General features: G+C 40.2%; 1 protein-coding gene across 1 annotated transcript; it reads right to left on the bottom strand.

Moving 5' to 3' along the window:
* Window positions 1-4,185: 4,185 nt before the first annotated feature.
* On the bottom strand, window positions 4,186-13,096 carry mogat2 (monoacylglycerol O-acyltransferase 2; the record flags this gene model as incomplete). Its single annotated transcript, XM_083986842.1, has 6 exons — window positions 4,186-4,476; window positions 5,303-5,502; window positions 5,738-5,912; window positions 6,035-6,239; window positions 11,917-12,095; window positions 13,006-13,096. The coding sequence occupies 6 exons, from the start codon at window positions 13,094-13,096 to the stop codon at window positions 4,322-4,324; spliced, it is 1,005 nt and encodes a 334-aa protein (XP_083842968.1). The 3' UTR covers window positions 4,186-4,321.
* Between the last annotated feature and the right edge of the window lie 2,269 nt (window positions 13,097-15,365).

Below are 15,365 nucleotides of genomic sequence, written 5' to 3'. Positions count from 1 at the left end.
GCGGACATTTAACCAGGGCGGGGAGGAGCCAGAGAGAGAGAGAGAGCCTTCAGGGAGCAGAGGGGGGAAACGAATCCGTAGGTGGAGGCCTGTGGTGGTGGAGAGGACATGCAAACCTGGCGGCTCCCCCTCCCCTGTATTTATGGGGGTGGTCACGTGGATAAACAGTGAAAAACATCGATTATTGCCTGGCCGCCCCTGCCTCACCTTTAGAACAGGTGGAAACCTGAATCTAGCTATTGGTAAGAGGAGACAAACAACTGTGGTTCAGAAAAACACTGAATGATATTACAGTATGCTTTCACGGGATTTAGTGTATTCAACATCAATGACACGGTCTGATTTGTTCACAGAAAAAAAAACTTTATATAATTATCTCTAGTTTCCTCTGAGAACACAGACTGGTGCACGAGTTGCCAGTTTTCTTGCCTTTCCTCTAATTAGGAAGTTAGTTATGTAACTGAGGAACTGGCCTATAGTTTTACTTCATAAACAAAACATAACATAAACAACACCTGGGATTTTATTATTATTATTATTATTATTATTATTATTATTATTATTATTATTATTATTATTATTATTATTATTATTATTATTATTATTATTATTATTATTATTGTTATTATTATTATTAAGAATCATGAATCACACACTTCTGCCTTACCTACACTTACTTGTATTTTGCAGTAATACTCAGGTAGCCTCACAGACTTTTTGTATACACTGTATATTATACTTGCTTTAGTTTCACACATAGCTTTGCATTGTGGTATTTGCAGCCTCACAATAACCTGATGGACTTCATGTATTTTGATTCCCATTGTAACAAATGCAAATCTGTCTTCAGTGCACTTTGGCTGCAGGCCAGCCAGGTACATGGGGGTGAACAACCATGAAAGCCTGAAATGGGAGACTGAGGCTCACACAACAAGTAGCCTAGTGGTTGCAAAAGCGCAACAGCACTTATATGGACTGAGGCGTCTCAAAAAGTCCACAAGAGTCATCAGGGACCCCAAACACCCCTCAGGCAAAACGATACCAACACATCAAGGCCAGAACAAGCAGGCTGAAAAACAGTTCCCCCCCCCAAGCTGTCAGACTATTAAATAAACCAACCTAACAGTTAATCAATCCAAATGGACAATGGACTCTCGTTGCAGCCTTGTAAGCTGGTCTGGACTCTTTTAACTTCCCTTTAAACTTTTTAGATAGGTTTTAGTATTGCTATTTACTGTGTCTTTTTAATTTATTTATACATATTGTGGAGCACCCCACACACACACACACAACTCAAGCTTTTCACAATGTATGAACATGTACATCTGAGTGATAAATAAACTTCTTGACTCCTTGTCTTGACTTGACTACAGGAGGCTGTGGTGTGGGTCAGCGACTGTTGCGGAGTGTGTTTGCAGCAGATTGAGTCACATCTTGGAGTCTCCCTGCAGAGCAGAACAATTCCTGCTCCTTCTCTGACTAATATTAATCATCCTGGTTGAACGTGTCAGTCGTGCTCTCATGACATCAGGGCGTGGGGCAGCTGTGTGCGTTGCATTATGCAAGTTTAAAGCGGCTGGCATCTGTCCCAGGAGGCTGGCAGGTATGTCCCAGTCATTATTGCCTCTGATAGCGTCTGAGTCTGGCAGCTGGACCAAATCCAGGACCCGGTGGAGGTGGACACATGACTAATGTATGGCTTCTGATGATGTTTTCAAGAGATATGGTCAATGACAAAACTCACTTCACATAAATATAAGCATACAACAATGTAAAAACACTCATAAATGTGAAAATCCTGCATTTAACGCCATACTCCAAGTATGTGGCATTGTGAGATGATTCATGAGGTGAGAAGAAAAGAAAATAAGTTTGGATCATTTAATTGTGTGACACATTTGATAATTTTAACACTTAATTCAACAGTTATTTAACAATTATTGAGAAATTTAGAGGGGACATGTCCTTGTGGTGGAAATGCTGACAACGTGACGAGAGACCTCGACCCCATTTACTTTATCAAATTAAATATTATACAGAGTCTCTACTGGAAAACTCTGGTGCACTTTGTATCTGATACAGTTCCTCCCCAAAAGTTGAACTGAGTGCATATCCAGTGGGACCTGGTCCAAGAATCATAATCACTGCTTTTTGATGAAATCACGCAATTCTGTCCTTGACATGAGGCCACTGTTCAGAAATTGTATAATCAGTGCTTTGTTCGTGCATTTTTTACAGTTACATCAATGCACTGCTCATATGTCCTATTCTTCTGTTATTTATCGTTCAGTTGTATATTTTGGACTTGATTGTTTTCTATGGTTTATGATGTGATGAGTTCAAGTGCTCAGATCAATTATTGTCTTTACAGTTCAGTATATAACTGAGTTAATCCAACCTGTTTACACATCTTGGTTTACCCTCCCATGTTCTGTTGTGGAATTTCTTTAGTGGTTTGTTGTTGGTAAATAAGGAAATAGAGACTTCTGCTGGCCGACAAGTTCTTATTTCCTTGCAAGGAAAGGTCAGTCCTCACCCGAGCGGTGATGGTAAAGGAAAGACCCAGAGATTGGGGAGACCTAAACGCCCCCTAAGAAACAAAAGGAGATCTAATAGCTTGGGGGAAAAGCAGAGCGTAGGGACATCTCCAGTGATTGAAACAAAGGTTGAAATTTACCATTACAGTTCTTATATAATTTATTCTTTATAGCCCACAGTGTATCTGAAGCGCAGATATCAAGTTGTCCACTGTACAGATATGACTTTGTTATCATGCAAGTTTTTTTTCTGTCTAAATTCAAATACCAACAGGACAGCTGTAAACTCTGATTCATCAGCACTGATCCAGCTGCATAGGCTATATAGCTACTCCATGTATGAAGGAGGTTAGGGGACCGGAAAACCTTTTGCATTTTGTTCTCTTACAAGATAAGATATGACAGAAAGGATTCAGTGAACACGGAGCCTTGATTCTTCTGTACTTTGACCTCCTCCTTCAAAAATAAGTCAATAATGTTGATACCATGGCCTTACTCATAAACACAGAGTAGGAAGCTGAGACCAAACAGCTCAAACAGCTTGTGTCCAGAGAGCAGATACAGTATCAACTTAACATACGAGAGGTGTCCGTCGGATAACCATCCATTTTGTCATGTTACAATTGCAGCTTATATGTGAAAAGATATAAAATATAATATAAAAGTGACAAGTCTGTTCTTGTCAGTATAATCTACTGTTCTCATCATGCAGACAAAACGTCAGCTTGTGTCACCTTATAGTGATGTTTTCAAATATATATACAGTATATTTAAATATATAATTTCCCCAATAATTTCCCCTTTTTCATCACAGTACTTTTGTCACTGTACGTTTTTCCGTTAGTCAGCATATTTCTAAGCACACATAACTTGTCCAGGCTGTGTTGAAAGCATCAGGGGCATTGTCCAATCCACCAGTCATTTCATTATGAAATATCAGCGCTTGGCATATGATATAAAAAAAAGTGTCTGCCAAAGTTTACAGACAGTCTTATCAGGGGAAACTGATCCAAAACCAGCCACTGTGCTTTAAAGGTGGAATTTAGAACTTATAAAACAATAAATGAGACACGTACTCAAATTTGAATGAGTTTGAACTACCTTTAATCACGGCTCAGGTGCAGCAGACGCATTTCAATGAAATGAGATAAAATGAAACAAAATAGATGAAATAAGAATTATTAAGTTAAATTATATATCTGTGACTGATGTGGAGATGCAGATGGGACACAGGTAGCTTAACTCTGGACAGAGCCAAGCTAGCTTATCTAACTGTCTCCAAACATACGTGACAGTTGTGTGCATTCTCAAATTAATTTCTTTTAAGGTTTCCAGGGCCCAAATAGAGAAAGAAAAGAAAGAGAATTCTGATGAGTTGAGAATATATGTTTATTTACCCTGTGTCTGGCATTTATGAAGATACCAAATACACCACTGTTACATTGAAAGAGTCTCGATATGATGTTGCAACCGAAATTCAACTTATGACTCTATTTGAGAAAGGGTGAGTCCTTGCACAAAATTCAAAACCCCAGGGAGATCGAATGAGGAAAACTGGACTTATGTCACCAATGTCCCTTTGGTACAGTTTCCCACACCGACCTAAAAAAAAAAAACGACATCAGTCTGAATGAATACACGGGTCTCAGTAAGTGCACATTTGAACTTTAATCAGGTGAAAGCAAATTCAGGTGTTCAGAGCCAGAAAAAAAAAAGAAAACTGTACTGCAGCACTAGATCTTTAGAAATAAATATGCATTCAAATCCTCCATCCTCAGTCCGGTTTAGACAAAGAGAAGGTGTGTGTCCTTGTCTACTCCATAGTTCTCTTTGTGCTCGTCAAACAGATTGCTGAGTTCATCCATGTACAGCTGGTGGAGGGCATCAAGCTCCTCAGCCGTTGGCTTCACGTTCCTCTCCACCCTGATTGGCCGGCCAACTGCAGAGAGGTGAAAAGGTGCAGGAGGACAACACACGCACAGTCAGTGTACTTTATGATCTTATCTGATCAATTTGGGCAGTTTGAAGCCATTTAAGGACTGTTTTATCTATTTTAAAAAAAGGGGGAACTGGCATACATTGGGGCACCATGCCAACCAGTTTCAGAAGGACACAGTTCAGTGAAAGTGTGTTTGCAGCAGATTGAGCCACATCTGTCTCTGTCTGCAAGACTGATAAGTCCTGCTCTTTATCACACGTGGTCGCTGACACTCTCACCAACTTAGGGACATGAGATGTTCCCATCTAAATCAGTGGCTGGTTGGGAAATACATGAGCAGAGGTGCAGACACAATGTAAATCAGACCTAAAACAAAGCAGCTTATTTGCTTTAAAGGGACAACATGGAGTTTGTATTTGGTTATAAAAAAGTCTCATATTAATGTGGATGAATCTACATTACACACACTTGTTAATGGGTCCATTTTCGATAAATATATCGTTTTGTCTTTATCGTTTTTTGTTATTATTATTAGTGGTGCAAACTTTCGGTTATTCGGGAATAACGCCGCTGAATCGCCGTTTATTGTTCGAACTACGTCGGTATCTGATCGTCTTCAAACCTCCAACTTTCATCAATGAAAACATTCTTGGCAAATGTTTTTGCTTTCGTTCGTCTTTCGCCGGTCCAAGAATTTCACTGTGTGCGCAGATGCTCATGGGAAATGTAGTGTGAAAACACTTCGTTAACCAAAACTCCTCGTTGTCCCTTTTAATATTGTAGGTGATGTTGCTTCATGTAGGCCACTGGTAGGGCTTTCACTCACCTATTGTATTGATGGGTTTTCTGTACGGCATCAAACCAAAGGAGTACTGGAAAATGCCACGTGCGTGGAAAAGAGGCAGGGAGATACCCATGATGCTTTGTAGTCGTTCCTGTATCCATCGAAGCCACGTTCCTCTCTGGTTATCCACTTGATCAAACACTTCATTCTCTCCAAAGGAGAACACAGGCACCAGGTGGGCTCTAAAATAGTTTTAATCACAATATAATTAATTGATTATCACCCACTTTTTCAAACCTCTGTGTTTTGCATCTGTTTCTCACTTGGAAATAATCTCATAACTTCGTGCTTTCCCAGGAATTTCCATGTGAGCAGTTTGAATGAGCCTCTGTTTCAAGAGGCCACGCTCCAGCCACAAGAAACCTAAAATGAATAGATTGATGTTCGCTCATTTTCCTCAGGGCTCTCTGCTCTTACCCGTGCTCCATGGCCATTTTGATGAAGCCTTTCTTCTTAGCCAGCATCACATTGTAGGACCCAGGGTGGGCGTCGAGGGCCTCTGGAGCCCCACCGACTGCTATTACGACAGCATTGCCGCCACCTTTTCGGCGAAGCGGATAGCTGGCACTCTCTTTGTCTGAAGGAATCAGACCTGATGTGTTGGAGAAGAAGAGAGCGAGTGATTAAAATGATAAGACAGGGATCAAACTATGGTCCATAACCTTTGCATTGCATGTGGCTGAATGGAAGAGACTCAAGTGTTTGGGCTCAAACCTGCACACATGATGTAGTCTCTGAAGAAGGGAGATCTGAACCAGAGGGGCAACATGAGCATGTGGCTTTTGATGCCAGGAAACAGCTGTCTGAAGCCTGTAGTGTAGACGCAGAAGTTGGTAAAGGCTCCGGCCACCAGCACGCCATGGGGGTGGAAGCCTATGACGTAGTTGAGCCTGGGATCAAGGTCGGCTGTCTTCACCAACTGGGGAAAGAAAAAGAGAGAAGGTAGTGAAGATGAAAGCATTGACAATGATGCATGAATAAAATAATATATTTAATTTCCTCCAGAAAGAGTTGACAGTGTTGCATTGTGGTGGCCAGCTTGGCTGCATCCCAAACATGTGCTCTGATATCACAGTTTCCACACTGTTGCCCTTTTGATCCGTTCCTTTTTCCCTGTCCATGTCCAGTTGGGACACTGCCCCAACACATCTAGGACCTTGAGCTGTGTGTGTGTAACTTGAAAATGAAACTCTACCCAATTAACTGGGTTGCCCAAAACAGCCTGTGGACTGATGTCTGTGTAAAGGACTCCTGTCTAGGAAAATCCAAAGGATGTGATCCCTGAGCTTGCTCCTAAATGCCTCGCCTCAACACCACTCACTCTGCTCCCCTACAGCACAAACAGTGTGCAACACTCGCCAAAGTTCACCCCATGAATCTAGTGAAGCCCATCTGGCCTTATGGGAATGTGACTGACGTCGGAGGTCATCAATTAGAGTAGACTGAACATAGTCCAATAACAATATTACGCCTGATACATCCTATGTCAAGAAAACATATCATTATTCAAACTTTCTATCCCATGGCACATGGTAGGAATGAAATTCTGTTTCTCAGGTCCCTTGTGGCGATAAATAAATAAAAATGTAAATTAGTAATAATAAAATAAACTTAAACCTAAATTGCTAGACCTGTCCCTCCACTTGACTTTAAAGGGATAGCTCAATATCTTGGCAAATTGGCCCATTGCCATAATCCCTATAGTAGGAGTAGGTTCGTTACCTGTAATTGTCAGTGCAAGCTATTCTTAGAACGGCGGAGCAGAGCCGCAAGCTGCTCAGAGCTACGCTATGGAGGTTATTGGGATTTCTTGGTTTCCCAACAACTACAACAACTACTGTAGAACTACAACAACTACAAAATGCTGTTGTGGACAAGTTGCGACCTGCACATTCACCACGCTATGAGATAATAATTTCATGTCTTGTCATCAACCAATATGTCAGTCACTGCACCTGTACTGCAGCTACATCAACCACACAGTGACACTCACATTTCTTTGATATCTACAGTATATATAGTACTAATATGTTGTTCTGTAATAACTGCAGAGTGAAATTCTCCCTTTACACAACACTTTATCGAATTCATCTGTTCCACTTGAACAGTTTCTTGAAAGTGAATCCTTGTTATGTTTATCTTAGGAACAAGTATTGATTTAATCATGTGTTCACCCATAAGGGTGAGACGACCACAAAGCAACCCTTTGGGTCTTTCTAAAAGTCCAAATGAATTCAGCTGGTGTTGACATGTAAACTCCATTTGTTTGTTCCTGGGCATGAACTACCTGCTTTGATGATTGCGACTGTTTCTCAGGTGAAGAGATCTCTGTGTCAGGAAAGCCATTCAGAATTTGAATTAATCAATGGGCAATGAGTAACATTTCTCTGTGTGGTTAGAAATAATGGCTCTTGATCACGCGTTGTAAATGACTGACTGAGTGTTTGCATGTCTTCATTGGCCGAGGACAGAAGAGGAGGTAGTGGGAGACACCACAGGCCACTGTCAAGGGTAAAGAGTCATTTGTCGTGTGTTATTGTTTGTTTTGTAGCACAGGCGAGCATTGTGCCCTCTGTGAAAAACAAATCTGTCCCTTTAACTCTTTGTATCTATGCGAGATTAGCGTTTCAAGGCCACATTGCTCTTTGGGCCATATTCACACCTATTATCTGGATCCATGTTATCTTCTCAGAGACAAGTGTATTTCCTACACTTCGATTTTTTTCCCCTTCATCTTTTGTTATTTTTTTCTTCTCTCCTCTGTTTTACAAAAGTCAGACAACAGTCAGTCATCAACACTGACACAGTAGCTACTGAAAACCTATCTCCTTTCCATTTTTCAAATCTATAATGTTTCTGCTGTTTAATCAGGTTGTGATATTGGACCTTTACAAAGCTGTTATACTGTTTTGTGTCCACACAAAATTGTTTGTATTGTGGTGTTCCTGTAGCCGCAGGCCCCCAGGTCACAAAGTTAATCATTGGCTCAAGGTCCCCTTTTTAAAAACAAAGTTGTCCTGTATTGCTATTGTCCCCAACAAGGACTTTGGTTTTCATCAATAAAGTTTAGAGGACCAAAGGTCCAAGGAGCAAGTTTTGGTGTAGATCCACGCTTTTTTAAGAAATTCCTCCTATAGCATTGTGTTTTTGATTGATTGATTTTTTTGGAAGCCTATGCGACCAATTCATGTTTTGCTTTGGAAAAAATAGTGAGCATATTGGGTTAATGGGCTTACTTCTGTCAATAGCCAGGAGATGGTTAGCATGACGTGACTGGACTGGAGACAGAGGGAAATGACTCAGCTCTGTTGAAATATTGTTAATCAATTTATCAGCATCTCTGAAAACTCACTAACTGATATCTTTGTTTGTTTAATTTGGTGAAATTGGGTTTTTACAGAAGGGTTATGTGCTGGGCATTTCTTGACTGGGCTAGTCTGGTCATTATGCTCATCAACATCAATGTGAACACATATTGATCCTCTGACCAATCAAATCAAAAGTTCAAACTTCCACAGTGTTGGAACATAGTGCATCTACATTAGATTTTATATAGATTTCTATTTCTTGGAACATTTACAGTACGTTTCCTCAAGCTCTGTTGTCATGAGTCTGACTCGTTTTATTATATAAGGTCTTGTAATTCCTTGGAAATTTCAGCCCATCAGCATGACGTCTCTATCCCAGAATAAATTCTGCAGCAGATCCAGCTGATTAATAAGATTTCACTTATGCTGTAGGTTGTGGATGTGCTTCGTGAGAGCTTTCGTTTCGTATGAATCTGTATCATCTTCCTATCAAAATGCATTTGTTTCTTCTCTCAAAATTCCAGTGACCACACATCAGATGGTGTCTGACCTGATGACGGTGTCATTAGAAACGGTCGGAAAAGAATGAAAGAAACAAGTTAGACTCTCTGAAGTACACTGCTTCTCTTCAACCTTACATTGACTCTTTGTCTCAGAGGTAATGAGGCATACAGTCAGATGATGTTGTGAGATGATTCGCTCTGAACGGGTCGGGTTTTAAAACACAGATTTTATGATTTTTAAGATCTGAGACAGAAAAGTAGACGCAGTGTTTTACCATCTCATATACATTTGAAAATTTATCTCACGAAGAAACTGACAAAATGTTGATATATGATCCCTGATTATGTTTTGTTTTCTGGCAAGATTATCACTTAGAGATTATAGGCATTATCACTATTAGTATTATGGTAATTCTACAAACTCTATTATCACTTCTGTGCTTGTCTTCCCCTGGTTTTTATTGTTATATGGTTCTGCTTTTACAGTACTTATTGCTGCCTTATCTTACCTTTTCTCTGCTTTTATTTTTCATTTTATTGCTCAGATTTTCTCCGCAGATGCTGTAGTTGGCGATAAAGCAATATTTTTTACAGTACATAAATAGAATATAACAACAGTGAAATTGATATTTATGTCAAACGTAAACGTGTAAATATAAAACTGAATGAAAAATAGGAATCTGATCACCTCAGGGAGTTTTATGAAACAAGCCAATATGAATTAGGTGTTGTGTTATGTGTTATCATTTATGGCTTTGAAGGCAAGTTCATGTAAACAGAGGCTTGACCCATTAAATACTCAGAAATGCAAATAGGTCTAAAATATATATGATGGAGCACCTGGTTTTGAATTAAACATTATAAAGTTGCAGAATATGAATTTTTCTTGAAAACAACACTTTAAATTTTCTCTTAAAAATCTTTAGATGATGGACATTAAGAAATACACACAAAATATAGTTCTCTAATAAGAACACTTAATGTTTTGTAGCACTGCTAAAATAATGCATGCTGAGTTGTTTTGAATCTATGTTGTTGTTGTTGCTCAGTCTTATCAGCTCAGTCCAAAGTATAAATCTCCACCAAGGGCAAGAAGTGGAGCCATGCATGTAAAGTGGTGGATGTTGTCGACAGATGTTCTCTTCTCTGCAAAGTGAAGCGATTTCTACGTATCATTCAAAGGCAACATCAAAAAACTGTTGGTAGTTTTTACATAAAATACCAGGATTTTTAACAGCAAGTCGAGGACATGTACTGTACCACTCAGGTGCAACCACAAGAGGGACACAGTGAGCTGTGAGAGGGAACGATGGCCTGTGTTTTCAGTCCTACTCCATAAGCACCGTTCATGTCTGCATACCTGACTCTCACATATCAAAAACCACCTCAACAAAGCAGCTACGTTTCAAATGAACCTGTGTGGTGTTAATAATCAATTATCTGTAGGCTACCTGTCTCAGATCACTGGATAATGTGTGTGTCTGTGTAAGCAGCCCGCAGCAGACGTGACACATTCACTTGATTTATATCATTTCTTTTCATGTCGAAGCTGGAATGGGTGTTTTTCGGCGTGGCGGTGAGAGTTCACGGTTTGTAGACACGTCTGTAGCTAATGGGTTATAGCTACATTTTGCTGTTGGAAATAACAGCCTTCTGTATTTCCTCTCTGACAGTGCCTCTGAACACTGGAATATTTCTGGTTTGCAGCTGCATCTGGTGAGCAGCCAAAGCAAATCTGTTTAAAATCACTAAGAGGTCATCGATTTGCTGATTAAAGAAGTTATTTGACTTTTTGTTTACTGCACTATTTCACTTTCTTGTGAGATTTCATGCAAGAAGACAAAAGCCAATCTCATATCTGTCCAATAAATATAAACATGGAGCCAGGAGACAGTTGTCTTAGATTATCTTAGCTTTAACGTTTAACACCAGCATCTCAAAAACTTGACTTAAAATATTTGTTTACTCCGGTAATATAACTTTTTTTTTTTTTTTTGCTTTATGATTGGTTGTGTGCTAGATAATTTATTTATATGAATCTACCCTGAGGTTTCCAGGTCATTTTGGGAAGTTACTGCTTCAAGTAAAGGTCCAGTACATACTATAAGCCCCCCAAAAAACTGCAACAACCCCAACATAACCAGCTGTTTGCCCTTATGTTAAGCTAAGCCGTGTCTCCCCAGCTTTGAAAATAACAGACAGGTATCTAACGTCTAACTTTCAGCAAAAATTGTTTGTTTTGGGGATGTCTTTTCAGTGTCAAACCATATTTACGTAATAGCCTACTGTATGTATTACAACATATTCTTGATTCTATTATAATTCACATACTCTGTATTTAGTGTGCACCTAAAATTATTCCTATCTAGTATAGTATTTCTATATTGGTCCATAAAAGTGACATAGAAATATCAGTCAAACTGAAGACATGTCCTACAGTACAGAGTCTAATCGGACAACAAAACATTGTCTCTATGATTTAGGGTTGGCTGTGTACGTATACAGGACTATATAGGCAGCAGAGGGGTGTCATCCTTCAGTGGTCCATTCGCTGCCAAGGACAGAGATAAGGGCGACTGCTCGTATGTAGCTAGAGATCAAAGATTAGATAAAACGAAAGGGGAGAGTGAGATGTTCTGATGTCCTTCTCTCTGACCTGCAGAGCTAAATCCATGCAGCCCCACCTCACATGGACTTTTAGTGCTACTTAATGTGACAGACAGTGATGTACAGGTACAGTAGAGACTGAAATGTAGGTCCTATATACACATCAACTGTCTCTTACCTTGACGGGGAAGTAATCTCGCATGTAATCCCAAAGTTTGAGGCCACACAAATATGGCACCCGGCGGCCCCCTCGTGCTGGGGTGTCATAGTCAAAGAACCACCAGACGGCGTACAGCGCACTGATCAGCCAGAAGCGGGTGAACAGAAGGTAGAAGAACAGGAAGATGCAAGTGGGTGCTGAGGAAAGAAAGAATCAGTGTGTAGTAGTGAGATTGAAACAAATTCACTGTAAATCAGCCCATTACATAACTGTCCGTTCTGTTCTCTGTATGTAACTCTTTATGAATGGTTTCTGTAGAAGAACATCATGCATTTTTATGAATGACGGCATCAGCGCTGCATCATACCGCTCAGCTCTGATGGAGATTACATCAAAATGGTTTTGGTGGTCACTGACAACAACAGACCCATGCAACGTGAGGATGTGCAGGCATGTATATGATGTCAGTACAATTTAATATTTCACCATGGCTGATGTTTCTATGTGGCTGCAGGCTCATCAGTTTTTCAGGGTACACACACACAGCATTCAGCCGCCAAAAAGTACAACATCTAAACATTAAATAATCATTACTGTCTTGGAATAGCCTGGATGCTAGTAATGATAATATCTGTAGAAACCAAAAAAAAATCAAAATTGTTTTGTTTTTTAAGTAGAATGTATTGGCTCTAAGGTCAGAGGTCAAGTCCTGAATCAATATCTGGCTCAGAGACATTTGTTATTGAGCTGAACGTCCCTGTAGTAGATTTGCCTGCTGTCCATTATGAGGTGAGGTAAGGTGAGGTGAGAGTGGCTAAAAACACAGTACAGCAGAATCACTGGGGGTCATTTACAGCACAGGTCTCAATGTCAATGACACTTCCTTGTGAATTAGTTCCAGCCATGACAGGCCGATTGCAGAGGACACACCTCCCATCAAGGTGAATCAGCTATAGCACCTTACCTGAACAGCAACAAATAGGCCACAGCGACCACACAAAATAGTAAATGTACAATCCTGCACTGAACTTTACAGCCAACCAACTGTAAAAAAAAAACCTGCACTTTCCTGAACAGCGTCATCCTACAGTACAGTAGGCTACTCACCCAGGCCGAGGAAGGAGAAGACCCACTGCAGCACTGTGGCAGTTTGAAGCCTCCTGTTGAGGGGAACGTCCAGGGGGGCGAAATCAACCATGTTTCCTTTCCCCCAAGTTCAGAGAGAAAACCCGAGGCGCTTGCAGCCAGCGGCCGAGGAGAAGAGCAAGTGAACTGCAGGTCCAAAGTCTCACGTCTCCACGATCACCTCTGACTGACAGGCTTATCTCAGCAACTTGAGTGTAGGGTTTGATTTGTCAGTTCATATCTGCCTCATCAGACTTTTGACCCCTGCAAAGGAAGAAGGTGAAACTGCTGAAACTCACAGTTAAGCAAGTACTGTATGGATTGTAAGACATGCAAAGCAACATGCAGCATGGAAGTCAGTGGGAAAGAGAGAGTTGTCAAAGCCTTTTTCTGCTCTTTATCTTTCTTCCCTACACCGAAGCAGTCAGTGGTTTGCATGATCATGATGACTGTGAAATATGGTGGTCTTTAAACTCGTTAAGGCAGCCCCATCTGGTTGAGCAATCATGTAACTACATCTCACTGTGATAAAACAGTGATAAAGGTCCTTTGTTGAAGTTTAACACCTTCTTCCTCAGCACTATCAGCGTTGCACAGAACACTTATTTTATTTTGGATATTTCTTATTTGGATTTTGATCATTTATATATAAGGAAAGTGCTACTGTAGCTTTATGTGGCCCTCTAGCCAATAACCTATATGTTTGCACAATGCACTGGGAGATTGAAAGGGTTATCCGAGGTGTTGATGAGGGAAACGAAGATAACAGGAGATAGTGGAGGCGTCGTTCATCTATTGCATCACACATCAACACAACACTGAGACAGACTCTCAGGAGAATATCATCCCATCCTTTCTCGCTCTTGTTATCTTCTTTTTTTCTGTCTTTCTCTTCAGTTAAACTGACATCTGCCATTGACAATGGGTTGATTGCCACTCTATTACAGTTTTCCCTTTGATTACATCTTCATAAATTATTCATTTATTCAGGTTCCCCTGGCCTAATTGTCTCATTAACACTTTGATCTTGAACAACGTTAATGTTTTACCTGCAGCCAATGACAAACAATACAGTGAATAGTTAAATAAAAAGGAAATATCAGCTTAAAAACTATTATTGCTCCTAAAAATAAGCCAACCACCTCCGTTATGAAAACTCATGTGCTTAGAGCTGGTAATTTCAGATCTCTAATAAATTGCAGTCCAATGAGAAACAGCCCCCAGGGTGTGTAAATGTCTTGGCATTATTCATGTGTTCATGCTCTTTGCCGTCTCAGTCTGCCAGTCTTTGTTACAAAGGCTGTTTTGCATGAATCATGAGCCAACATTTTACAGTGCAGACATATAGGCTATGCCATTTAAAAACAATTGTTACTAGTTATATCAACAATGAATATATTTCTAACGAAAAATCCATTAGTGGGTGGCAATATTATCACTGAAACATTTATATATCTATAATAATTTTTATGTTATTATGCCAATTAAAAAAACATGTTTGTTTTCTATACATTTATTTTATAGTTTATATTAATTTATAAGGAAAAAACGTTTCTCATTTTGTTTTAACCAATGTCAACAAACATCTGAGTGTTGGGAGAAAAAGCCAAGTGATGGTTGGACCAAATGTTCCTCCTCCTCCTCCTCCTGCACCGGTACGCTGCGTGCGTAAAGACACACCGTTTTACGTCAAGTTCGACGTGTTTAGCCGCCTCATAACGGAAATCATTGTTATTCAACCTTCAAAAATCAAAGCACCAGGCCGAGATGAGTCCTAATGCTAGATAAGAGACAAATTAGGACCATACAGAAAAAAGAACTTGTGGAAAAACAGGATAACAACTCCACCATAAAGAGGATGTAGGAGGGTTCCCTGAAGGATTGGATAACATGAACATCATTTGGACCATTTCACTCACTATGACCTGTTTATTTAGAAATTTTGGACTGACACTGATAATGAAACCAATAATCGTGAGCTTCATCTCTGCAATGGAGGTCAAACGCTTGGATGATCCTCCTACATCCTATTTTCAGATTCCTCTGTTTGTCTTCTTTCATTACACTCGCTCACCTGTGAAAAGCTTTTAATTTGTCAGTTTCCAGCCGGAAGTCCTCTGACACTGTCTCTCCCTTGACGGTATTTTCCTCGGCTCTTGCTCCTGTTGTACTCAGGGATGCTGAGCAGGCGGGCGGGGCCGTTTTTCCTTGCAGTGCCCTGCTGTGGAGTGATGTACCAAGACGTACAGTACGGGACAGAGCGGACACAGAGAGGAAACAGAAGCTACGTGTTACTGTTGTTGTTGTCATTGCTTTAACTAAAAAGAAATCTCTAGTTGAGT

The sequence above is a fragment of the Trachurus trachurus genome (assembly GCF_905171665.1).
Source record: "Trachurus trachurus genome assembly, chromosome: 14".
NCBI classification, from domain to species: domain Eukaryota; kingdom Metazoa; phylum Chordata; class Actinopteri; order Carangiformes; family Carangidae; genus Trachurus; species Trachurus trachurus.
Note: the sequence above shows the minus strand (reverse complement) of the source record. Positions and strands in the feature narration are given on the sequence as shown.